Source organism: Girardinichthys multiradiatus, chromosome 10, assembly GCF_021462225.1.
Source record: "Girardinichthys multiradiatus isolate DD_20200921_A chromosome 10, DD_fGirMul_XY1, whole genome shotgun sequence".
Lineage (NCBI taxonomy): Eukaryota > Metazoa > Chordata > Actinopteri > Cyprinodontiformes > Goodeidae > Girardinichthys > Girardinichthys multiradiatus.
The window spans coordinates 4,337,283-4,362,239 of record NC_061803.1 but is presented as its reverse complement, the minus strand read 5'-3'; the positions used below and the strand labels follow the sequence as shown (position 1 = coordinate 4,362,239).

The 24,957-nt window shown below is 39.1% G+C and overlaps 2 protein-coding genes and 1 long non-coding RNA gene across 7 annotated transcripts in view; all 3 read right to left on the bottom strand.

Moving 5' to 3' along the window:
• Nucleotides 1–4,319: 4,319 nt before the first annotated feature.
• Nucleotides 4,320–11,100, bottom strand: LOC124875665 (sarcoplasmic reticulum histidine-rich calcium-binding protein). 4 transcript variants are annotated; one of them, XM_047377951.1, is made up of 7 exons: nucleotides 10,999–11,066; nucleotides 10,174–10,912; nucleotides 8,869–8,981; nucleotides 6,320–6,391; nucleotides 6,136–6,190; nucleotides 6,015–6,051; nucleotides 4,320–5,909 (listed from the first exon to the last, which is right to left on the bottom strand). In XM_047377951.1, the coding sequence occupies exons 2-7, from the start codon at nucleotides 10,844–10,846 to the stop codon at nucleotides 5,888–5,890; spliced, it is 972 nt and encodes a 323-aa protein (XP_047233907.1). In that variant the 5' UTR covers nucleotides 10,847–10,912; nucleotides 10,999–11,066; the 3' UTR covers nucleotides 4,320–5,887. The 4 variants fall into 4 exon arrangements, with proteins under 4 accessions (XP_047233907.1, XP_047233908.1, XP_047233906.1 ...); XM_047377952.1 differs by having other exon boundaries at nucleotides 8,869–8,983; nucleotides 10,179–11,100; XM_047377950.1 differs by having other exon boundaries at nucleotides 10,174–11,098.
• LOC124875666 lies at nucleotides 7,799–8,853 on the bottom strand. The gene is made up of 2 exons (XR_007040095.1): nucleotides 8,537–8,853; nucleotides 7,799–8,428 (listed from the first exon to the last, which is right to left on the bottom strand). It is a non-coding gene; the product is annotated as an uncharacterized LOC124875666 (long non-coding RNA).
• Nucleotides 11,101–11,323: 223 nt separating the features above from the next.
• LOC124875662 (transient receptor potential cation channel subfamily M member 4-like) overlaps nucleotides 11,324–24,957 on the bottom strand; it is a 27,990-nt gene continuing 14,356 nt past the window's right edge. For both annotated transcript variants that reach the window (XM_047377943.1, XM_047377942.1), the window contains exons 13-28: nucleotides 24,499–24,627; nucleotides 22,913–23,042; nucleotides 22,099–22,244; nucleotides 21,477–21,589; nucleotides 21,265–21,378; nucleotides 19,913–19,959; nucleotides 19,597–19,835; nucleotides 19,258–19,373; nucleotides 18,035–18,167; nucleotides 17,762–17,936; nucleotides 17,200–17,365; nucleotides 16,941–17,122; nucleotides 16,285–16,417; nucleotides 16,115–16,187; nucleotides 13,991–14,084; nucleotides 11,324–13,805 (exon numbers count right to left, since the gene is read on the bottom strand). In XM_047377943.1, the coding sequence (XP_047233899.1) occupies nucleotides 13,774–13,805; nucleotides 13,991–14,084; nucleotides 16,115–16,187; nucleotides 16,285–16,417; nucleotides 16,941–17,122; nucleotides 17,200–17,365; nucleotides 17,762–17,936; nucleotides 18,035–18,167; nucleotides 19,258–19,373; nucleotides 19,597–19,835; nucleotides 19,913–19,959; nucleotides 21,265–21,378; nucleotides 21,477–21,589; nucleotides 22,099–22,244; nucleotides 22,913–23,042; nucleotides 24,499–24,627 (2,022 nt within the window). In that variant the 3' untranslated portion in view covers nucleotides 11,324–13,773. The remainder of the gene's footprint in view (nucleotides 13,806–13,990; nucleotides 14,085–16,114; nucleotides 16,188–16,284; nucleotides 16,418–16,940; nucleotides 17,123–17,199; nucleotides 17,366–17,761; nucleotides 17,937–18,034; nucleotides 18,168–19,257; nucleotides 19,374–19,596; nucleotides 19,836–19,912; nucleotides 19,960–21,264; nucleotides 21,379–21,476; nucleotides 21,590–22,098; nucleotides 22,245–22,912; nucleotides 23,043–24,498; nucleotides 24,628–24,957) is intronic.

Below are 24,957 nucleotides of genomic sequence, written 5' to 3'. Positions count from 1 at the left end.
ATTGCTATTACAGCCTAATGAACTGGTTAACATTCCAATTCATACACTGGGCTACTAAAAATACCTGTAATAAACTTCAGTAAATGTGTGGCATGTAGGCTAAGTTATTTTCTACTTCTGTGTGTGTAAAAATGATGATGTGATCAGAATATTTTAATTTCTAAATAGTAGACATCTTATCAGTTCTCAGGACTTGTAATCTCATTACTTTTTATTCTCTAAGAATAATTTCTGTCATATATCACACTGGCTACATGCAGAAGTATAGAAAATTCCTCTCATGATCATTCTCAGTCTTCATTTTGACTATAAAGATTTTATAACTCATTTTCTGGGTATAGTTGATTTACACTGTAGAATGGTCACTGGTTACTCACATTTCTGATTAACTCATTTAACTCATTTAGTGGGACTTACCTGGTAAATTTGGCAGTGTAACCTGCTTTGCTACAACATAAGGTTATTTGGTGCAGAAGATATTTTGTGACTCCTCTGGAACCTCTGGAGATCATTGTGGAAAGACGGATTCTTCATAAAATGAAGAACATTATGGAGAACCCTGAGCATCCTCTTCATGAGACTGTCCTACAACAACAGAGTGTCTTCAGTCAGAGGCTTCTTCAGATCTGCTGTAAGACGGAGCGCTACAGGAGATCCTTCCTGCCCACAGCCATCAGCATCTACAACGACTCTTTGAGGAAACCTTCATAATATGAGTTATAACAACGTTTAATTTCCCTTTGGGATTAATAAAGTATTTTTGAATTGAATTGAATTGAAAAGGACAGAATGATATAGTCAAGACAAACACGTACTCAGTGTGTTAGAAGAAAGAAATTTGACTCAGGAAGTTCAGGTTAAAGGCTGGTTATGAGTCAGTAATCTAACTTTTAATCAATCTAATTTGTTGCCTTAGTAATCTTAAGAATTTTGTGAAATGCATTCTTGTTTTGAGGTTTTTTTCCTGCGTGGTCATTTCCCTAGATCCCACAGGACGTAGCTTGTTTTGTGGGTGCTTAGTAATACATATAAATTATGTTCATGTTGTGCCTGTAATAAATCTCACACTACAAAGGCAGCCGACAGATCCATGTGCCGCACAAGGTGCCCTTTTTTTCCACTTGAGCACCTGCCCCCCAAAATTTCTGTGCACGCCTCAGAACATAGATGATCCACGTATCTACTACCAAAACTTTGAAGACCACCATTACATCCAAGGTCTGGATCCTTGGTGGAGAAGTATTGAGGAAATCATAGATGTTTTAAAACGTTTTGACACTGCACTGCATATCTTAATTTAAATTTAGTCGTCATTGCATGTAAAAATTGGGTTTGCATCACAAATTTTTTAATAAGCATTTTCTCCAATCGAAAGTGTCAAATATAGACATATACCCACCACACAATATATTTGGTTAAATGTCCTTTAGCATATTATAAACCCCAACCCCAAATTCTTTGTAGGCATCAATTGGTTTCAAGTCTGATCGGATATTTGACAACTCATCTTGGCTGAATTGGAAGAGATGATGTAATTGGTTGTTTTCACTTGCACAGACCCAGCTTTTCAGCACAGATCCAAAATTCTTATCAGAGGATAGGTCAAGGCGTTAGGAAGGCCAGTCCAGAGGTTAAATGTTAGCCTGCTTTATCTGTTCCAAAAAACTGTTTTGATGGGTGTTTGGGGAGCATCCTCCTGGTTGTTTCAGGTGAGATTTAAGGGTTTGGAGGTAGCACCCTCCAAATTCTGCATAGCCGCACAGCATGATGCTACCACCACCATGCTTGACAGCTTGTACTAGAAGAATTTGAAGACTTTAAAGGTGGTCCTCCTTCTTCATTGTGACATGTGTCCTTTAAAGTGCACCGAGGCATGAGGCACGAGGCTATCACCATTACGCTTCACAGTTGGTACAACATTGTATGAGGAAGTCCTTGTCCTTATTAACACTACGTTATACAATACTAAACTGGCTGCATACCAGAAGACCAGATTTACCTCTTTCCTTGTTGCCCTGGGGTAGAAATGTCATTTGTACCTAAGAACATTGAGACAAAAGACAAATACCTTGACATCTGCCAACAATACATCTAAAACAATTTATATTAATGATGCACAGTCACCTGACAGGAAGGTTTGTCAACTGATAGCACTGAGGGTTACACAAACTGTTGAGAGTGCTGGATGCAGATTGCAGTAAACAAAGACAAAGTGCTGGGATTGACTTGTATTTACAATAATAAGCTTACATATCCTGACAGAAATGTCTTTAAAAGGAACTAGGCCCATTAGTTTACACAACTGATCCATTTGAATAACAAGGAAACGCTCCACTGCAATTTAGAAAACAAAAAATAAATTAATTTAAAATAAAAACATTTATAAGTTTTATATTTATAAAAGAGGAATGTGGTAAACTCACTGCATCCCCTTGTCCAAACTGTCTTTTTGTCACACTTTGTATTTTGTATTTATTAAACACATGGCATTAGACATTAATTGAGCTTCAGAATTGCTTAGACATTTTCTCCTCACTTCCATTACAAGTATTAAGCTGAGGCACTACCATCCACCTTCAGATGTTATAGAAATTCCTTTATTGTACTTTATACCAGTATTGTTTAGATTTTATTTTCCTTGCGGTTTACCAGCTGACGATGGAAATACTGAGACATGAGGTGCACACTTTTCCTTAATGTAATTTTTCCTGTTTCTACAGACATCATGCTTAATGAAGCGGGTTGTGACCTTCCCCTGGTGTCCTCATGCTTTGTCACCCCTCATTAATCGTCTTTGTGTTGATCAGACGGCATAAACCTTAACTATAATCTTTTGAAGGCATTGAAATTAGACCAGCACGGAAAAGGTGGTAAATGACTTCCTTCTGATACAGTCCTGACTCTGTTTCTGCCAAGTCAAGGACAAACTCAGGTCCCCCCCGCCTCCCCGAGTCACTGATAAGAAAAGATTTTTGGCAAATCATTGACAACCAAAGAGGAAAACTTGTTTTTACTTCACACAAGACCCTGATTTCCAGGAGCCTTGTTTTAGTGGAGGTTACTTTCTGTAAAAAGTCCGTCCCTTATTGATTTTCAGGAATTATGAAATCACTCACAAGATTTGGAGACTGAGAGCATGAACATCTTTCATCTTATTTATTCAAAGTTGGATGAAAAAGAAGTTCATTTTTGACAACTGAATTGTCTCTCCAAATAATTCACAATCTAATTCACAATTCAAGCAACATAGGTTAAAGATGCTGCTCCAGTGGCTTAACATTATTTCACTAGTTCAGTTTAAAAAGACATAAGTGGCCTGAAAGGTCAGCAGAAATTAAAGAATTATGTTAAAAAAAATAATGTGAATTGTCACAAAGTGTTGATTTGGACTTGCAAAATCACACATTTATTTTAAAAGAAAGCAGAGTTTGGATGTAGTGCTTTTGGACACTTTTTGCAAAGCAATCATAGACAGTGTGTGCATAATTGGCCTCCTCCTGCACTACCACCAGTCTCACCAAATACTTAGGAACACAAACCAACTATTTACAATAACTTTGTCTAATGTAACATGAAACATTAAAAAAACACTAACATCTTTACAATAAAAGGGGATTCTACCGAAAAGTTAACTACTTTATACTCCTAAGCTAAACTGTCTCTATTATCTTGAGCATTATGTACATGACAGGCAGGGTGAAAAAATGCTTTTTGATTGCAGATCAAAGTCGTATTTATGTGGAGACTACCGAACCGAGACCGAGACCAAACCAATGCTAGAGCCTTTTTAGGACCATTGCTATAATCCTAATAATATAGTTGTTCCTACAAACATTTAAAGAAAAAATTGCATGTGGCAGCTTATTAGCAAGCTCATCTATAACAAGGTTCCAGACTAACTGGTTGCACTGGTGGTTTACTTTTTCAGCTGAATCCAAACCTGTACATCTCTGAAGAGCATTCAATATACATATATGTTAACTGGCTTAGTGTTAGCTGCAGACAGTGAGTTGAGGTGACAGGTAGAGGTGGTGGATTTGACTCACTTAGCTCCATTTCTTTCTGTGTGATGTTATAGTTATTTCCCAGGTTACATATAATTATGAGGAACCCTGACTTGAATACCCAAGTGCTTTATGCATGGGTTTACTGTGATTTGCTTGCTTTGATAATAGAATCTGTGCAGACTTTGCTGTGCATGGATGTATGTATATGCAGTTGTGTGAAAAAGTGTTTGCCCCTTCCTGATCTCTTTTTTTGCATGTTTGTTACACTTTCAGATCAAGAAATAGATTTAAATATTACTCAAAGACAACACAAACACAAAAGGCAGTTTTTATTACTAGGGGAGAAAAAATCCACACCTACATGGCCCTGTGTGAATAAAACTGATTGTCCCACCTGTTAAAACATAACTTAACTGTGTTTTCTCACACACTTTCTCTAACCACACCTAGGCCAGATTACTGCCACACCTGTTCTCAATCAAGAAATCCCTGCCTGACAAAGTGTGTCACAAAGTGACAAAGTAGATTAAAAGAAGACATGCTGAAATTCAAGAACAAATGAGAACGAAAGTGACTGAGATCTATCAGTCTCAATAAAGGTTTTAAAGCTATTTCTAAAGCTTTCAGACTCAAAGCCAACAACAATGAGCCATTATCCACAAATGGTGAAGTGGCTGTTTTGCTGCTCAGGACCTGGACGACTTGCTGTGATAAATGGAACCATGAAATCTGGCGTTTACCAAAAAATCCTGAAGGAGAACGTCCGGCCATCTGTTCATGACCTCAAGCTGAAACTTGGGTTCTGCAGCAGGACAATGATCCAAAATACACCAGCAAGTCCATCTGTGAATGGCTGAAGAAAAACAAAATAAAGACTTTGAATTAGCCTAGTCAAAGTCCTATGGAGGTGCTGTGGCATGACCTTAAAAAGGTTGTTCATGCTCGAAAATCCTCCAGAGTGGCTGAATTACAACAATTCTGCGATGATGAGGGGGCCAGACTTCCTCCACAACGCTGTAAAAGACTCATTGCAAATTATCCAAATGCTTGATTGCAGTTGTTGCTGCTAAGGGTGGCCCGACCAGTTATTAGGTTTAGGGGGCAATCACTTTTTCACACAGGGCCACGTAGGTTTGGATTTTTTTTTCTCCCTTAATAATAAAAACCTTCATTTAAAAACTGCATTTTGTGTTTAATGGTGTTGTCTTCAGGGCACGCTTGGCGTAATTTTGGAAGGCCAGTCACTCTTGGGAGGGATGCTCCCAGAACTGCTCTAACCGTGGTTCACTGGAGTCCAAAATCCTTGGAAATGGCTTTTCAGACTGACATATCAATGTCTCTCATCTGTTTATGAATTTCTTCAGGTTTTGAGATCTTTTGGCCTACATCATTCTGTCAGGCGGGTTCTGTTAATGTAATTTCTTCCTTCTACAGTTCTGATAGTAATTGGGCCTGGCAGTGATTAGTGAAAAACGTGGTTATACACAGATAATCCATGATTTAACAAGGAGGTGATGTTACTTGTGGTGGGATACACAAATGGTTGTCTGACTTTTTTATTTACATTTGCAGGCTATATAAGTGGCAATAAACATTAATTCCTTATGTTTTTCCTACTCTTATTTATATTTTACCCCAACATGAAAGAAGTGATTGTAGCTTTTTTCTTACCGTACAATTCATACAAAAATTTAATAAACCTCACAACCTGATCTCCCAGCTATAATTACAAGTCTAGTTTAAAATAACATTACAGCTTTATTTAAAACATAAACAATGGCTGAAGACAATTTCCTGCTGGACCTCAAGTCCTTGTTTTAACGCTGAATTAACAGTTGCATCCCAATCATCTTCTTAAAAGAAGTCCCCGTGCATTTTGCTCAGAGTAGAGAAGAAAGAGACCTGTAAAATAAAATGTAAGGCATCAAAAACAGAAGTTCATTAATGCCATGTGAGCTTTTCTGCAGTTTCAAATAATAATGTAAAGCAAGACGGGATAAAACTTACTGAAAGATGGATCCGGTTAGTTCATCAACAAAACCACCTGAGTTAAATCAAACAAAGTAAAACATTAGGTCAAATTAAAAAATCTGCAGCAGAAGTGAGAGTACGAATTGTGGTCAGTTACCTGGTGTGCAAACTGTATCACACAGAATGGGGCAAATGTAGCAGGTTGAGCAGTCCTGTATGAAAACAAAGGCTCACATGAAAAGAAAGCCTTGAAAGGGAAAATCATCTGCAGAGTCTTTAAAATGATCCATTATTCTGTAGTAGAGTAGTTTCTGAGTAGTTTCAACAATAACGACGCTTACTTCACAGTGCTCACAGTGATCAGACTCGTCTCCCTCTGCACATGGACACTTGTCACACTGTTCAGTGCAATGCTGAAAGAAACAGAGGGTAGGACAATGTAGAGTGATCAGAGATTATCAGAGGAAGTGCAACAGTGAAAGTCAGCACGTGCGGTTTTTAAATCACTGCTAATTTCTTTCCTCCCATTAAGCTAGACCCATAGCTCTAACACGGTGGCACCAGAACCACTGGTTGTACTATGGCACCATTGAATGGGCCTCTGAAGAGATTTTGGAGTTCATTTTTTGCAAGCTTTAAACAGAACCTTCTCCAATACAGATGTGCAGTAGAGATCATTTTGAGAACAGTGTTGAAAGTTCTCCCAAACAAGTCAGTGCAAAACATGTTTCTAAACAGTCTAAACCAGGATCTGGTTCATGCCAGTATATTCAGCACGAGCTTAATTTCTGTTTCTGGTGATATTGTTCTTATTTCCTTCGTTAATTAGCAGGGTGGACTGCCATATGTTCTGACTTCAGGTCAACTTGTCAGCTTTAAGTTGGGCATTAATAAAACATGAAGGTGTTTCTTAAGAAACATCTTGACTTGTTGAATCAACTCTGTTGATGATGAAATGTGACACATGTAGATCATTTTCTTTAACGTTATTCATTTAATCATTAGCTGTAACTACCAATTCTTTCGCTACTGAACATAAAGGAATAATGGTGGTTTTGGTCATGTTGTCCCTTGACCAGTTCGTACCGCAATTTGGGTGTTTCATACCCAAGTACGAAACAGGAAGCTTTCATAATCATGCATTAATTCATATTCTCCAGGCAAACAGAGCATAATCAGTGAGTTGCTAATATTTCAACAGGTGACCTTTGCTTATGTCGCTCTGCATGCGTTAAAACTTGCTGCTGCAGATGGGAGCTTCACTCACCTCTTAAATTATTCATAAAGATCAGAGAGTGGGTCTTTAAGATGCTTAACCAAGTTTGTAGCCAGCTCTCTGTGTCCCAGCTCACATCAGGGATTATTGCTATCCCATTGTTTAACCTGTTCATCTTCCTTGTAGGTAAAATACTTCTGAACAATATCTTGGCTTTTTAACCTTTTTGACGACAGAGAGACGCTACAGCTTTCTTTGGACAAACATGTTAACAGAGTTTGAAATCCAAGCAGCAGCTCACTGTTTTTGATTCTTTGTCATTGCTGCAAGATGGAAGAGACTGTTTATATGTCTTCAGTGCAGCTGTGCAAAATGAATGCCAACTTGGGAAGATGAAAGGAGCTCAGTTTCTATTGATTTTGATCCAAATGAGTACTTTTTTTTAAAATCAACAATACCAAAATATCCTACAAATTGATTCAGGTGTCCAGATACGTGGCCCACTTTAAGTAGGCAGTATGGTTTGAATTGGGGTCAATGCAACCTCTGAGCTGTTTGGTGCAATAAGAACCTAAAATAAGCAAACGTGTTTTGTGAGTTTTAGTTGCTTGGATGTGATGGCAGACAAGTTAAATAACAAAATGTTTTTTTCTGCTGATGTTCAACAGTATAATGAAAAGCATTGCAGTAATATGAAAAATAAATGTGTAACTTTACCCTTCTTGCTGCTGCAGACCCTTTCCTTTAAAGTTTTTCTATATAACTTTGGAAATTAGCAGCTACACCATATAATTGTTTGCCTCATCTGGCATGATGGGCGGACACTTAAAACTTCCAAAACACATCTGTTTTCTTTATGCTTTTATTGCCAGAAGTTGCATAAACTGAAGAAGAAGGAAGTGACTTAACTTTGAGTCCATCTTTAATGAAGGTTGTATCGTACTGTTCTTCAGAGGTAAACACAAACAGGTTTTATATCATCGAGATTACAAATTCAAAAAACTGGCACGTGAAAAAGATTTAAAATGATATATAGTAGAACTTTATCACCTTGTGTCTTTAAATTGTGGGGTTCCTCCACGGCCCATTCTCGGACCACTTTCAGATTATAGAATACTACAGCTCTTATCATATGTATGCTGATGACCCACAATTTTATATCGCGCATGACTACAGTCCGCTACAGTCACTGAGTCCAAACATCACTGAGTGGATGGGTCAGACTTTCCTCCAGCTTAATGGAAAAAAGACAGACGTTGTTGCCTCTGGTCATAGAAATGGAAAAATAGGTGTTTTTTGGACATGAATTCTAACAGTCAAGTCTATCGCTAAACCAGCTTACCATCATCTTAGAAGCATTGGCCAGCACTGGTTTGCTTTCAAAACAGGAAGCAGAAAAATTGGTGCCTGCTCAATCAGGCAGCTGTATCTCATCCAGCATGCTGCTGCCAGAGTCCTGATCAAGACCAGGAAAATGGATCATAGTTTCAAAATCACTTAACTGGATAATTTTTTTAATGTTGCGATTAAAAATGGTCACGGCCTGGACTAAAAGGCAATAAAAGAAACAGCGAGTCAAAATTAAAAAAACCTGAAAAACCAACATGAAGAAATTTTGCATGAGATGTTTGTACAGAATTGTAAGCAAAGACTGTTTCTTCCTGGAGATTGTACCTCGCAGATGGAACAAACGCTACACAACGAGCCGGAGTGGAACTGCTGTTTGTCAGACGTTTCCTCCTCTTCGTTTGTTTCACCAAGATCCTCTGTTGGGATGTCCGCTGGATCTAAAACCGACAGAATAAACAGTATAAAAGGGAAACAGAATCAAGGCTGAATGCATCATATTATTCACCTTTTAGTTTCCCACAGTGTAGCAGTGGTGGTTCACTCACCTTTATAGTGTTAATTTGAATTCATACAAAATGTTTAGGATTTGGATGTAAGGTGTGTCTGGTGAGACGAGAAACTTTTCAGCACATTTTAATTATAGTGCTTCACAGACATTTTAATTAAAACATTAAATCTTTTGTATTTTACTGTATATATTTAACCTTTCTTTTCCAAGCAGATCTATGTTTACTCTGGGTATTGTTTTACCCAACTGTTTTAAAGTAATTTCCCTGAAATTATTAACTGAACAAAACCAGAAATCTGTATTCAGTCTACATTTTATGCTGCAGCACTTTTGCCAACGACGAAGAAAGATCCTCCCAATGTTGTAGGGGATGGTTCCTGTTGAACCTATCGGTTGTGGATCATATGGTCAGCTGGGAAAGCAGTATTTAACATGTTCACTTTTTTTTTTTTTTTTTTTTTTTTACCAACAGTGAAGCATGGAGGTGGGAACATCATGGTTTGAGGCAGTTTCTTAGCATATTATACTGGCAGATGTCATATGACTGAAGGAAGGATGAATGGACCCCATTTTATTTCAAATAACTTAATTCAGAGGCTAGTTTGGTTTGTGTGGATGAACTGTGTTGTTACAAACGTCTGGTTTGATCTTCATGTCAACGGGGAAAATATACTTAATGACAAAGACGTTCAATATTTCCAAGCTGTATGAGCCTGAAGCAGAACGTGGCAGGGAACATTGGCCCTACCTGACACTTTATGATTAGTAATCAAAGGGCAGACACATGAAGTTTTATGTCTGTACATTGTTCATTTTTTATTTTGACAAAGAAAACAGATTAAAACATAATCTGTCTTTCCAGGTTTAGACAAATCAGAGGTTGTTTTGGAGCCTCAGACATAAACTGAACAATGACTGGTTGAGATTGTGGGTTGTGGTGCCAGCTACCACACAGATAAGCAGCTCTATTTTTGGATTGAAATGTATGACGGTGGTTCTAAAGTAGCTGCAGTGACTTTAGCAGTGTCACAGAGCCGCTGGAAGATGTAATATCTAGTCAAGTGACTCAAGATAAAAGGTTTTAGTCATAATTTATAATATGATGCAAAAAGCAGCAGTACCTTCTTCATCTTCTTGGTCATCATCAGCAGGATGATCCTCTGCTTCTTCTTCCTCAAAGTCATTTTCTACTGTATCAACTGCCTCTTCGTCTGCAGCTTCCTCTTCCTCATCATCATCTATTTCATCGTCTGCAGCCTCATCATCCTCGTCATCAGAGTCTTCCTCTTCCTCATCACTTCGATCATCTACCTCTGGAGCCTCTTCCTCATAAGCCTCCTCTTCTTCATCAGCAGCCCCCTCATCCTTGACCTCTTCCTCCTCTTTGCTATCATTTTCATCATCTAACTCTACTGCCTCATCTTCTTCCTCAACAGCCCCTTCATTCTTCTCTTCATCATTTTCATCTTCTACCTCTCCAGTCTCTTCGCCTGCTTCCTCCTGCTCATCAGCCTCTTCTTCATCAGCAGCCACCTCTTCCTCCTCATTGTCCTCTTCTTCTCCAGCTTTCCCCTCATCATCTTCTTTACTACCTACCTCATTGTCTTCCTCAGCATCCTCCCCACCTTCAGCAGTTTCACCCTCTTCAGCCACAACTTCCTCTACATGTCTGGTGTCGACATCTTCCTCTTCCTCACTCACATCCTGAGCACTAGCTATGCCAGAGTGTGGAGGCTGCAGTGGGCACAGGAGCACCAGCAGGAGGGCGACTACCCAACTTCTCCTAAAGGCCATGGTGGAACACTTACACAGCTCTGGAACAGCAGGAAATGTCCTATTGTCTTTACTCAGCTCTTCCACCTAAAACCAAAACTTGCCGTTTTGAATCACAATTTAAATTTTAAAGCACGATCCAAAAAAATCTGTGATAAAGCTGGAGTCTTTACGGGTCAAGGCTGCAGAGAGCTGGCGAGAGGAGGGCCGTGGTCAGGACACTGGGAGAGCTAGCAGTGTGCCAGCAGTGTGCTGGGAAAAGAGAGGACACAGTGGAATAGCAATCTGTTGGCAGCTCAAAGCTTGTGAGTGACAGAGGCACATGTCTGGGAAGAATGCTCCTGATGTCCTTAACAGTGTATTAGAGGAATGAGTGTGTGCCTGATCGGGGTTTGTTCTGCATGAGGTCAGACTAAAGGAGGTCAAAAAAGGCACAAGAAAGTGGGAACAAGAGGAAATACTTTATATATATTTGGTAACTTCCATTAGGATAACCAATGAATTTATTTATCTTTATTATACTTATTTAGAAAGATTAAAAACACTGACACATGATTCGCTGCCAAGTTTCCCCTCTCAAACATCTAAACTTTATAACTGAAGTTTTGTTTCATGCATCATTAATATTCATCATACATCGAGTGATATGTTTAAAGGGTTAATTATGATGATTATTGGTTACAGCTAATGAAAATACAAAGACATTTCATATTACATAAGACCAAAGAAAAAAGGGCTGAGATGTTGTTGCATGACTCATCAGTAAACACATTGCGATACTGAGGTGACCAGTCTATGACTCTGCTGAGATGTTAGGAAAGCTCGGGTTGCATAGAAGCCAATCCTCTAAAAGCTGCAGTTATTCCTGTTGCTTTTGCAACTTCTTGTACCAAATGTCTTCCCTTCCCTTAACTTTACATTAATCTTCTTTCATACAGCCCTCTGAACAACCAGTTTCTTCAGCAATGACCATTTGTGGCTTACCCTCCTTGAGGAGGGTGTCAATGATTCATGACAAATCAGCAGTCTTTCTCATGACTGCCTAGGCCAACGTTCCTCAACCCTAGTCCTCAGGGCCCACAGCCCTTCATGTTTTTCAAATTATAAGATCTGCTGAGCATTCCAACATTTCAGAAGTCTGTCAATCACCCATTCCTTTAGGCCAGGTGTGTGTGGCAAAAGGAAACAGCTAAAACATGCAGGACTAGTTGGACCTGAAGACTAGAGCTGAGAAACACTAGTCTAGACCATAATGTAACATTTCTGTTGAAAATGATTTCTAACAGTCTCATGTAATATTCAAAGTTTCTGAGAAACCACATTATAGGTTTTTGTTAACTGTAATGCATAACCATCTACATAAACAGATCCAATACTTGACATATCTCTATGAAGATTTGAGTTTTACTTTTCTGATTTAAATAAATAAATTATCTTTTCAATGTATAAGTCCCAAAAGGTCCTTTTGAAAACCCTTAAAATCTAATGACTTGTTTTGCATTATTTAGGTATAGTTAATGGAGCTGTGTCCAGCTACAGTCAAACTGTAGCTTTCTCCCATAATTCATTACGCTGAAGTTTGAGGAAATGCAACATAATCTGAATGCATAAGATATAAAATATTGTGAGCTGCCAGAGATAAAAAGCAAAGTGAAACATCTAAATGTTGGTTTGTAAAATGATCTCAGGCTCAGACAGAAGTCCAGAACAGGAGCATAGCGTGCCAGCATGATGTATGGAGTGGATGTAAATAGAAATCAACAAGATTGTAGTGTGCACATTCCACAGTCACATTTTTAACAATGTAATTCTTTCACTTTCGGGTTTTGTCTGTGAAAGCATAAATAAGTGACAGCATGAAAGCATTTATTTGATGTATTAATGTTCCTCGGGATACTTGGCTCTAAACCTGCAGTCAGGGGGACTCTAAGCCAAAAAGTGATGACACTGGTGGTCAGTGTGAGCTGCTGCTCCATGCAATTGACAGGTGGCTCAGCTAACTATTTAGAGTAAAGGCTCCTTCAATAGTTGGGTTCCACTATGTGACCTTCAGTAGAGCCATGTCATGTTGAAACCGGGCACCAGGCACCTTCTGTGCGGTCCATGACACTCCTGTCTTCAGTATATCCTGCTCCCATGAGTTTTACGTGACCTAAATACAATTAATTATTAAAACCTTTTTTACCCTGAAGGCTTTTTTTCCCCAGACTTAAAGGTGACTGTGCTCACTTTGTAAGTTTTCACTTATCTACACCACAACAACAGAATACTCCACAAGCATTGGCAACCCAGGTAAAGAGGTTTCAAAAAGCCTAAACACTTGCCTGGCACTTTCCAAAAGTAAACTCCACATAAAAACACTGAAAACTGACCATGTTACGGTCACTAAATACCCTTTAAATTTAAAAACAAGCATTAAGTGAAATGGCTTCTGACAAAATCTAACAAATATAAACACAACAAAAATAATCCAAGCTATGTGAGCAAGTGTGAGGAGAAGAAGTTATAACTCTCATAACAGTAAATGTTGAATCAACCCTGTTTAATAAAATTTACTAGACAGAGGAGATAATAATGAGTTGTTTTAACTAACTTTAAGCAACCACTGAGTGTAAATGCACACAATACAATTAAATATTTATGATGTACCCAATTAAAAACATCACATTTCAGCTCACCCCATAAAACTAATGCACAGAACACTAACTGGCTACAATGTAAATTTAAGAAGAAAAAAAACATAAAAAACTGAATTATTAGCATTTTGAAATCATTTCATGAATACTGTTGGGAGGTTAGGTGGGTATGAATGTTTTTTTAGGTGCTCTGTTCAGAAGTCCAGTAATAATGACGGGTGGGAACCAGTGTTGACATATGGGTGCCTTTACAAGATGCTTATGTGTCATTAAGCAGATCCTTAATGGTTCACAAGAGTCATTAACGTCGATCTATGACGAACTGGTAGAACTGGGAACACTATCTGTGTGAGAAACCAGAGAAAAGATGAGAGATAGTAGAACTGAGGAGTTCACACCTCACAGGTGATACTTAATAGTTTTGAGTGACTAGCTAAACAGGCTTAGAGTCATAAGACATGTTATATTTAATTGCTGACATATTTCTACAGACACCCATGTGGCTTTTGTTCTTAATCCTGGCAATTACCTCTGAATGTAGGTGGCGGTCGGGGTGGTTTAAATGTGCCATCTTGAGCCAAAGTATCCACAATCCATCTCAAAGCAATTGAGCAGTTTTCCATCTGAGTAGAAGAAGGGAAAAAGTTAAGTTCATCAGGTTCTCTCTCAACAGAAGAAAATGTTGCTAAGCTACTTAAAAAAACCTTCCTTGTACTTCAGGCTTTGTCTTTTCAACATTATAACCAGCGGTAATCAAAGTCCAGACCCAGTTCATGCCTTATTTTTAGGGCACACTTTGCAGAGGCAGCAGATCTCTCTCCACGGTGTCTCCAGACTCTGTCACGTCTGTCACATGTGCTCAGTGTGAACCTGCTTTCATCTGTGAAGAACACAGGGCACCAGTGGCGAATTGGCCAATCCTGGTGTTCCCTGGCAAATGCCAAGCGTCCTGCACGGTGTTGGGCTGTGAGCACAACCCCCATTTGTGGACGTCGGGCCCTCATACCATCCTCATGGAGTCGGTTTCTAACCGTTTGTGCAGACACATGCACATTTGTGGCCTGCTGGAGGTCATTTTGCAGGGTTCTGGCAGTGCTCCTCCTGTTCCTCCTTGAACAAAGGTGGAGGTAGCGGTCCTGCTGCTGGGTTGTTGCCCTCCTACGGCCTCCTCCACATCTCCTGGTGTACTGGCCTGTCTCTTGGTAGCGCCTCCAGGCTCTGGACACTACACTGACAGACACAGCAAACCTTCTTGCCACAGCTTGCATTGATGTGCCATCCTGGATGAGCTGCACTACCTGAGCCACTTGTGTGGGTTGTAGAGTCCGTCTCATGCTACCACGAGTGTGAAAGCACCACCAACGTTCAAAAGTGATCAAAACATCAGCCAGAAAGCTTCGGTACTGAGAAGTGGTCTGTGGTCCCCACCTGCAGAACCACTCCTTTATTGAGTGTCTTGATAATCACCAAAGATTTCCCCCTGTTGTCTATTTCATTTGCACAACAGCTGTGAAATTGATTGATAATCAGTGTTGCTTCCTAAGTGGACAGTTTAATTTCACAGAAGTTTGATTTACTTGGAGTTATATTGTGTTGTTTAAGTGTTCCCTTAATTTTTTTGAGCAGTGTATTAAAGGTTGTAAAAAAAGAAATCACACTTCAATTGCAGACCCTTTAATACTGTTGAAATGTAACCATTTTCAGTGCGTAGTGTGAATTTTTGGTTTATATTTGAAGGATTGTTTCTTCACTCTCATAGGGACACAGGGCAATTTTGTCTTTTATTACAAAAATACTTGGAGATACATTGGTTAGATGTTTACTTTATGTGTTTTACTGTATATGATGTGAACTTTAAATAGACAGTAACATTTTTTTCACATACAGGTTTTTATGGATACATGTTTTAACTAAAGGGTGCATTTATTTTCTAAAACACATTCTGATAAATAAAAACAAGAAAGAAAGTGTGAGGAAATAAAATGAGTTTTTTAAGGCCTTATGTTTAGGCGTCTAACTGAAGGCAGACACTGATTATATTAATATTTAGCTACAGTTGTAACAAAAAATATGTACCTTTACCTAAATACTTGAGAAAGAGTGAATATTAAATACTGCCCTGTTTTTATAAGACATTCTTTGTGTGTCTCTAACCTCACCGTCTTTTGTAATTTTCTCCTGTGAGAGAGGGCTTGGTATGGGCAGAGTATAATGTGTTCTGTTTTCTATTCAAAGCTCCTGTTACAAATTTTCCATGACGTTGTGTCGTCTTTTGGAGAGAGAATTGGCCTGTTTATTCTGTCAGACCAGCACAATGCAGCGAAGCTCCGGTGACTAAAGTTCTAGAAACCTTTCTGATATCAGTCAGTTTTATCTTAGTTATCTTGACACTACAATTTCTTTAATTCTTCTGGAGTAAATGAAGTTACTTTATTTTTTGAGGCATAAATAATAATACACTGCAGGTTGTTGTGTAAAAAGACATGCGCATTGATTGAAGTTGGCTTTGGAATTTTGATCACTTTATCTTTTGTGTTGTTCTTCTGTTTCCCTTTTTTGTTTTTTTTTACTCAAGATCCCAAAATCACGCAAGGACCGGGCCTTACCAGGTTGGCTGTCCTTGGAACAAAGACAACTATACGTTTATTTTCACCTCATTCTCGAGAGCCCGAAGTCTCTGGTCAACGTCTCTGTTTTCAGTCATATGTTTAACAACACTATCCATCCTGGGGAAACAAAAAAATTATAATAAAATCCTGAAGGAAACAGCATCTGGAAGTAATTTTCTAGTTTGTTTTGATTGTATTCAAGATGAGGACTCACTTGACAGACATCCGTTTCAGTCTCACTGAGTCGCTGTTTTTCTGGATTTTGTTTTGGGCTGTCAGGAAGTCTTCCTTCTGGATCGATTCCCATGTCATTAGTCTGTTGGCATCCTTCCTACCTAACTGCAAAACTAAAAAATAGGGGGCATAGGAGGGCAGATGGTAACGTAAATGTGAATATGATCATTTTAAAAAGGTAGCGGGAACAAAAGGGAGTCAGCAAAAAGCCAACTTTTCACCAAATCCGTAAGAACTGCATGAAACATCACTACATACAAACCACATTTCAATGACTTTCTAGACATTTATTGACCAAGGAATGTGTTTTGGAGATATTGGCCGATCCACCAGGAAAGCATTTGTAAGGTCGGACACTATTGTTGGACAAGAAGGCCTGGCTTACGCTTTGCTCTAATTTATCCCAAAGTTTCTTTATTAGATGCGAGAACAGTTCTCCTTTTGGGCCAGTCAAGTGTCTTGGACAATTGACTTTTTGCACAGGTGGCATCTTATCCCAGAGCTATTGAGAGTGACCCTTTAGAGAAGCAGCTTTACACCTGTAACCGTGGAAGTGATTGAAACAGCTGAATTCAGTTATCTGGATGTCAGTCTAAATACTTTTTGCAGAGAATCAAGGCTCCAAATAATACTGACCAAAGTGCTGAATCTTGACTGAGGGCACTTTACGGATCTTCCGCTTAATGAAGAGATTGATGTGGGAGAGGATGATAAAAGGAGGAGCCAGTGAAGGTTTGAAGTGATACTGGACAATCAGGCTGTAACGCTGAAACTTCCAGTAGAACTCACTATTAGCTTGCACCTCAGTGAATGTGTTGCTGTGTGAACATGGGGAAATCAGTGTAAACATGGAATCCAAAAGAGTAATTTAATTGTCTGTTACTGATTTACCCACCTAAACATGGCTATGAGCAGGTTGATGAGCAGGATGTTGGTAACCAGAAGATAAACGACCAGCAGAATGACCACTAACCAGTTACTGAATGAAGTTCTACATGGTTCTGCACCTTCTTCAATCAACGTCAGGTTGGTCGTGCATTCTACAGCCCAGTCTTTCTTAACTGTAACAGAAAAACACTGAAATCAGGGGAAAAAATATACTCATATTTTCATTCATGAATTTACTGCAGGTATTATTAGGAAAGGCTTTACATACAAACTCTCCAAAAGCCCACAGACTGACTAATGGACAGAGCAACAAAGGGAATGGTGGATGGATGGATGTTGAATAGATGATTAGACACAGGGATGAATGGACGGACAGACAAAGGGACGCTTGGACAAAGGGATGGAAAGACGGTTGGATTACTAGGGCAGATGGATGAATTTAATATTTGGAGATTAGAACTGGGATTAAAAACTGAATATTTGTTTCCTTATCTATACTTATCCAGACCTGGAAAATATCTAAATGAAACTACAAAATGTGCCAAAAGTCATAAAAAGGCCAGTCTTACCATCTACCTCCTCCACAGGAATCTGTCCATAGATGTGTAGGTAAGGCCTGTAGAAAACTCTGCGAAAAATACGATCTAAATCAGGATCATAGGAGTAAAGTAAACCCTGATTTGCTACTCCATACGCCATGATCCACACTCCTAGGAAGAAGAGGAAAAAGAAGACGTCCTTCACCTTAAAAGAAAACAAACAAGAAAAAGAAGGTATTTTGTAGTTGTTGCACTGCAAAAAAAAATCAAATACAATAACAATAATGTGATAATATTTCTCACCATTTTCCCAACAATAATAATTTTTGGTCCGAGCTGTTTGTGAATGGCAAAAATGTGAATGAGACGAAGGGTGAAGACCATGAAGCCAACACACAGGACCTGCCTTCCAAACTCATACGACTTCGAAAACATCCTTAAACAAATGAAATATTAATTTCACCAATGTAACAGCACCATCTAGTGCTCAACCTTTAAAATAACCACACTTCGATTCAAACAAAAGAACAATGACTATATTGTTTTATGTGACTTTGCAAATAAAACATTAACAATTTAGACATTTTTTATGTTGCCAGAATGTCGCAAACGAAATCAAAGCTGGACTGTGGAAATGGCTATGGGCATTAAATACTGTAATACTACCCAGGTATTGAAATGGCAAAGAATTACCTATAAAGACCAGAGTCCATGTTTGGAAAGCTTTTCAGCTAGTGTGTTAAAATAAAACACATTGGAGGGTTTTGCTATATAATCAATTAGAACTGTGCACTAAATTGTGACTGGTAAAAACGTTTAAGAGCGTTATGGATAACAGATAAACAGAGGGTGCTACGCAGCATTTTAGGCTGGTTGAATGCTACTGCAGACAGCAGAATTTGGACCTTAGCTCATTTTTCTCCAGTACCAGTAGCGTTTACATTCAGCTTGAAGTTGTTTCTAGCGAGTAATTAAGTGCTGAAAAATGCTGCCATTATCGCTGCTGAATAAGAAACCTTAAAAAGCAGACTTAAGTGATAGCTAGGAGTTCACACTCTTGTTTTGGTGTTTTAAAAGTGCATAACGGACCGTAGATCTGTGCACTTAGTTCTGAGCATTAATATTCTGCACATGTTCAGCTTTAAAACCCTGTATTTGTTCAGTACAAGCGCTTGTCGAACCGAAAGGATACACAGAAACTTTCAGGTATGTTTTAGAGTACCCTTACACCCCCTAGTGTTTGCATATCAATTCTGGACAAGGAACACCTCAGCATCTCTCTGGATGATCTGGAAAGTGTCACTAAGGGAGAGCTTTTCTCCTGTACCTGCTCACTCTGCACCCTTACCATGAGGATGAAAATGAAGGCAAACATGAAAATCATCAAACAGCTCTGTTTAGTTTGTCTGGTCATGCCACATGGCCGGCAGGTTATGTGTTCAACAGCGGGTCATTGTTTTTTCTACCATAACCTCCACGCAATGGAAGCTTTGCAAATTATCCACGGAGATATTTGAAGTTCATACCTGCTGACTAATCCCAAGACAAAAAGAGCTATAGCAAGGAGGTCAACTTTATTCCAAACATCCTGAATGTAGACTCTGAGCTTTTGGCGCCAAGTCATCACCCCTGAAAAGAAGGTCTGAATAAGGAAAACAAGGTATCAAATAAAATGCAACTGAATGTCTAAAGTATTTTGGAGTGCAAGCTCATTCACTGCCAGGGACATAAAATAACTTACAAACTGAAGTGTGTTCAATGATTGCTCAGTCTGATCAATAACAGTATAATAAATAATAATAATAAATCTGTTTGAACTATTTTTCACAGAGAATGTGCACCAAGTCAAATGTTTCTTTGCTCACCTCTCTTATCTCCTCACACACTATGGTGAAAACCCAGAAGGACAGTATGTACTCCGACAATGCCGGACCAATGGGGGGCGGGGGCTTGAAGTCCAACAACAGCACATACGCATACAGAATGAGAAAGAGGAAGTACATCAAGACGTTCCCAAGAAACGCCGTGACGGGAGCGGACCAGAACTGACGCCAGCGGGACACTATAAATGGACGTTTCTGTGGCCTGTAGAGCTCAGGAATGCCTGTGTTGAAGTAAGAACAGATGAACATTAATGATGTTTGAATCGTTTTCAGGGCTGGCTTCTTAGAATGGCCTCACCTCTGATAGTTGGGGTCCTGGGAGAGAAGAGCTGTCCTTCGCCTTCACTAATGTAACAAGAGATTTCAGTGAATGAGCTCTTCAGTACAAATATGTGTTGTAATAAAAGCTGTATTAATGTAACCCATCATCTAAAATGAGCTCCAGAGACACTCATACCCACAGCCACAAACTTTCATGTATTTTATGTGACATACCAGCACAAAGTAGTACGTAATGGTGAAGTGGAAGAAAAATGATACAAGGTTTTCAAACCTTTTGCAAATTAAAGTATGAAAAAGTGGGACAGGCAAATGTATTCAGGCCCCCTGGGTCAAAGCTCTGTAGCGGCAGCTCTCGTTCCTATCACAGCTGCAAGTCCTTTTGGGAATGTCTCGACCAGCTTTGCACATCTTGAGACTGAGATTTGGGTCCATTCAGCTTCACAAAACAACTTGAGCTCAGTGAGATTGGATCGTGGGCTGAATTTAGGTCTGGACTTTGACTGGGCCATTCTAACACAGGGATATCTTTTAATCTAAACCATTCCATTGTAACTCTGGATGTTCACAGCCTCTAGAGGGTTTTCTTCCAGGATTGTCCTTCAATTAGCTCTATCCTGCTTCCCTGTCTATAATAGTAAAAACAATACATCCCCACATCATGATGGTACCACCACAGAACTTCACTTTTAATCTCATCTGACCAGAACACTTTGCTCCACATGATTTCCCTAGATGTCAGAGGGGACTTCTTATGGCTTTCTTTAAACAATTCATAATTTACAGTGGCATCAAGGTCAGATTTAAGCTCTGGATCTCTGCAGCTCCTCCAGAGTTACCATCCTACCTGATTAATGTTTTTCTCACCCAGCCTGTCAATTAATGTGGACAGTCATGTCGTCTCTTTCCACTTTCAGATGGTTAAACAGAACTCCTTGAGATGTTCAAGGTTTAGGATTTTTTGGAACCATCTGCTTCTCCATATAGTTTGCCTGACGGGTCTGCTGTGTTACTTGGTCTTTATGATGCTATTTGTTCACCAATGTTCTCTAGGCCTTCACAGAATAGCTGCATTTATTCACACTCAGGTATACAGGTGGATTTCATTAAGTAGATGAAGTCTGAAGGCAGTTTATTGCACTGGCTTATATTTAGCATCTGCAAACTAAACCTTTCTGATTTTTATTTGTAAGAAAATGTAAGAAAAATTTACAACTACCACTTTACAACTATGCACTATTTTGTGTTTGCCTGTCATAGTTGTGAAATGCCTACTCCTGCAGGGCACTGTATATAATATGCCACAAACATAGTGGAAAGTTGCAGAGAAAAGGCAGACTAAACAAATATTAAAGTACATTCAAGTATTACATGTGTTTGATGTCAGAGAAAGAGTAGATGGTTGCCCCATAATTGTTGTCCGCATCTCGACTCGCCTCTTCCTCGTTGTCCCCTTCTTCCTCCTCTTGTTGGCAAAATTTTTCCCTACGTTGTAAATATTAGATGTAAATCAAGACTACAATGAGACAATGAGTCTTACACATTTGGAAAGCTAATGTCAACCAAGATTCTGTAGATTTTACCTGAAAGAAATGAGGTTTGTGTAACAGAAGACAGGGCAGAAAAAAGTGAGCAGAAGCTTCCACACCTCCGTGTCGCTCTGCATGTCCCCCCACCAGATCTGGGACAAGAGAGACTGGAAAAGCAATACGACCGTGCTGAGTGTGATTCAGTTATACAAGATGCAAAAAGAGTTTGGGCGGTTTTGTTAAGCAATACAGTGGTTTGGATATTATTTTAAATTTGCATTATATAGCTGACATAAAATTGCTGAAAGTCCCACCAGTAGATCGCGATGGTATTGATGAACAAAACAATGAGAAATGAAGGGAAAATGAAGCTCATGTTTTCATCGAAACTGATGACACTTCTTCAAAAATAACAACTTTTTCTGCACAGTTTAATGCTGACAGCTAAATGCAGTTGTGCTCATTCATAGATTTGGTCGCCATGTAACTTAGCCTTTCAAAATCTTTACATGGAAAAAATCTACATGGAAACACTAAAACAGACCTTGAGGAATCATCACTCTGGGTCGTTTTTCTTTACAAAAAACCCCTATGAATGGACTGATAAAATGTTGCCAAATGACTATTTAGGTGTGACAGAGACAAATAATGATGCAGTGTAAAAATGATGACAAACCTGCACCCCGTCATGGCTGAAGAAAAGGCGTGCGTCAGCGCCCATGCCCATTTGTAGGCAGGTGGTGCCTCCCCAAACAGGAGATTTCCTAATCAGCAGATCAAAGGAGCGACTTTCATCGCTGCGATAGCAAGAGCTGAAGATATCTTAGACAGATAGGACATGAGTTTGTTTGGTGGTCACTATTAAAACGGACTTTTACAAGATCAAAACATCTGAAGTTATAAGCTAAATTATAACTAATGCTAGATTTACTTCTCTCCATTTATGAACAAACCACAACTACTGTATTAAAATTCATGCAGTTCATGTTCATTTAATACATACTTAACCTAGGCATGTCCTCATTCAATCCTGAACATCATATTGAGGTCATAAACAGAATTTTTAAATAATCGGTATCAGAATCCCTCACTAAATAACCGTTTTCATGTGCATTGCTTGCAAACATTATAAAGCATGCACATTATGTTGTTGATCAAGCAAATCTGGGTTTTCCCTCAACAATCCAGTGTTAATAAGTAAGAGAGACTGTACTGGCTGGTTCACCATCCTGAGCGGAAAAACTAGTCATTAAATTCTTTGTTTATTAGCTTTAATGCATTATTGGAATGGGACTACATACAAATGTCTAAACCTATCAATATAATTAAAAAAATCTTTATCAGGACAGGCCTACAATCAACATTCTGAGACACATTAAATCACAGAGTGTTGTTTATAAATCTAGTGAGAAACTACATATTATTTCTCCACATTTCCTTTGATTAGCGTTTAACTGACCTAAGGAGGAAAGGTCTGGTAACCATCTCACCATGTGCCAGGTTCTCAAACGTCTGAGCCAGATCCTTCATGGAGAGGCTGATTTCAGTTTCAGACTCCAGCTTGGACAGTTCTCTCAGGATCTTACAGCCACTTAAAGCAGTCAGCACAGACTCTCCTGCCTGAGAAACACAGGAGAGGAAAAGGTTTGAAACCTCATTATTTTTCCAGGTATTTACCAGGGAGGCTGATGTTTGGTAGTCATTTATTTTCCACGTGACTCAGCAGACACTAAAAAAATGGTTGCTGAACTACTGAGCTCTGACAGAGCTTTTCTCAGCATAATCAGTAGGGTTTTCATCATTTATTTAAAAAAACAAAACTAATGATTAAATAAACATAGAAAGCTAAAGATTGAAGAAAATATTCAAAAGCTGAAGGAGGTTGTGTAGGACTTATAAAATATTAGTGGTGTACCAACACACCTAAATACCAGTTTAGGCTTTTGGGTCACAGTTTTTTACGGGTATGGTGCAACAGTTAACAGAACCAAATAAAAGTGGTAAATGTGAGGCTGTTTTTATTCTTTTAAACAGAAAACAACCCTTAGTGAAAAACCACGGTTGTTAGTGAGGAGGCTCCAAGGTAACAGGCTGTGAACTGGTAGGTTAAAAAACATTTCAAAAATATCCATCGAATTTAAACTGAAAAGCATTTTTCATGTTATGTTTGCATTAATATCAAACAAAATAAAAGGCAGTACAGAATAAAATGGCTTCTCCTAGAGTCAAAAACTAAATATTCTCATTTTGTTTAACTTTAATTTAACTAGGAAGGCTGGCAGAGAAAAATGAATCTCTTTTTTGGTGTGACACGGCTTGCGCTCTAGGTGGCGCTTGTCAAGAACATAGTAGTGTCTAGTGTGGTGGTGCACAGTGGCGCTAAGTGTCTATGACACAACGACGATGACTGATGTCATAAAATGGACTGAATACAAGAACGACTTGCTATATTGGCCCTATTATGTGATCATGTGGTCTGCCATACAGTTCTTGTCCTTCATCCAATAAAACAGTAAAAACAGAAGCAGTTCATGCCTATATCCAAAACCACCTGGATCCAGAAAACTGCTGTAAAAACTCAACAGTTGACAGCCTTGAAATGTATTCATCTTTGCTTCACTATTCATGCATTTAAAGCGATACTGCAAGCACAATCCGAATAGGTTCTCTATATCGATAACTATTAAAATCTATAACGAAGAATAGAGCACCTACATAAACTCACATTCTGCATTGTAACAACTCGCATCCTCATTTTGCGTAGAGACGGTGTTCATCCTCCTGGGTTTCATCATTACCATCCAGTCTTGCATTAGTTGTATTGTTGACAGTTTTAGATAGTAGTACATTCTACCTATTTTCTGTACTCACACCCAACAAGAAGCAATAAAACATATGCGCATGGCCTCCTCTAAATGATTGTGATCGTCTGTTACTTATGTGGGGTTTTTTGTCCGACTGTACCCACAAGTTAGAAAACAAGGACCTCTTTAACGTAGGACCTATATTTTTTCTTATTATGTTACAAAAAACGGGCTATGTTTTATGTTCTTGCTTCGTGTTAGAGAGATTTTACCATCTCCCAGAAGAAAGTGGCCATCTCACTGCGGTTCTGCAGAACAGCCCAGATGAAGAGCGAAGCCCAGGGGTAGAGGCAGCGGCTGTCCTTATATGAGCGATCTTCACGCAGCTGCTTACTTGCACGCTGGGATAAAGGAAAGAGAAACAAATATATAATAAGACCACAGCAGTTGACATTTAAAAATATATATAAACCCCTTGAACCGCCACCTTAACGTGGTGGAGGGGTTTGAGTGCTCAAATGATCCTAGAAGCTATGTTGTCTGGTGCCTAAATGCCCCTGGTAGGGTCTCCCATGGCAAACAGGCTCTAGGTGATGGGTCAGACAAAGAGTGGTTCAAGAATCCCTCATGAGGACCAAAATATCGAGGCACGTGACGTCGCCCGGTACGGCGGAGCCGGGGTCCCACCCTGGAGCCAGGCCTGGGGTCGGGACTCGTCGGAGAGCGCCTGG

Coding starts and splice junctions, on each gene's coding strand:
- LOC124875665 (XM_047377950.1), bottom strand. CDS start 10,846: ATGGCCTTTAGGAGAAGTTGGGTAGTCGCCCTCCTGCTGGTGCTCCTG. Junction 6,052..6,135: donor TGATACAGTTTGCACACCAG/GTAACTGACCAC, acceptor GATTTAACTCAG/GTGGTTTTGTTGATGAACTA. Junction 5,910..6,014: donor CTAACCGGATCCATCTTTCA/GTAAGTTTTATC, acceptor TTTATTTTACAG/GTCTCTTTCTTCTCTACTCT.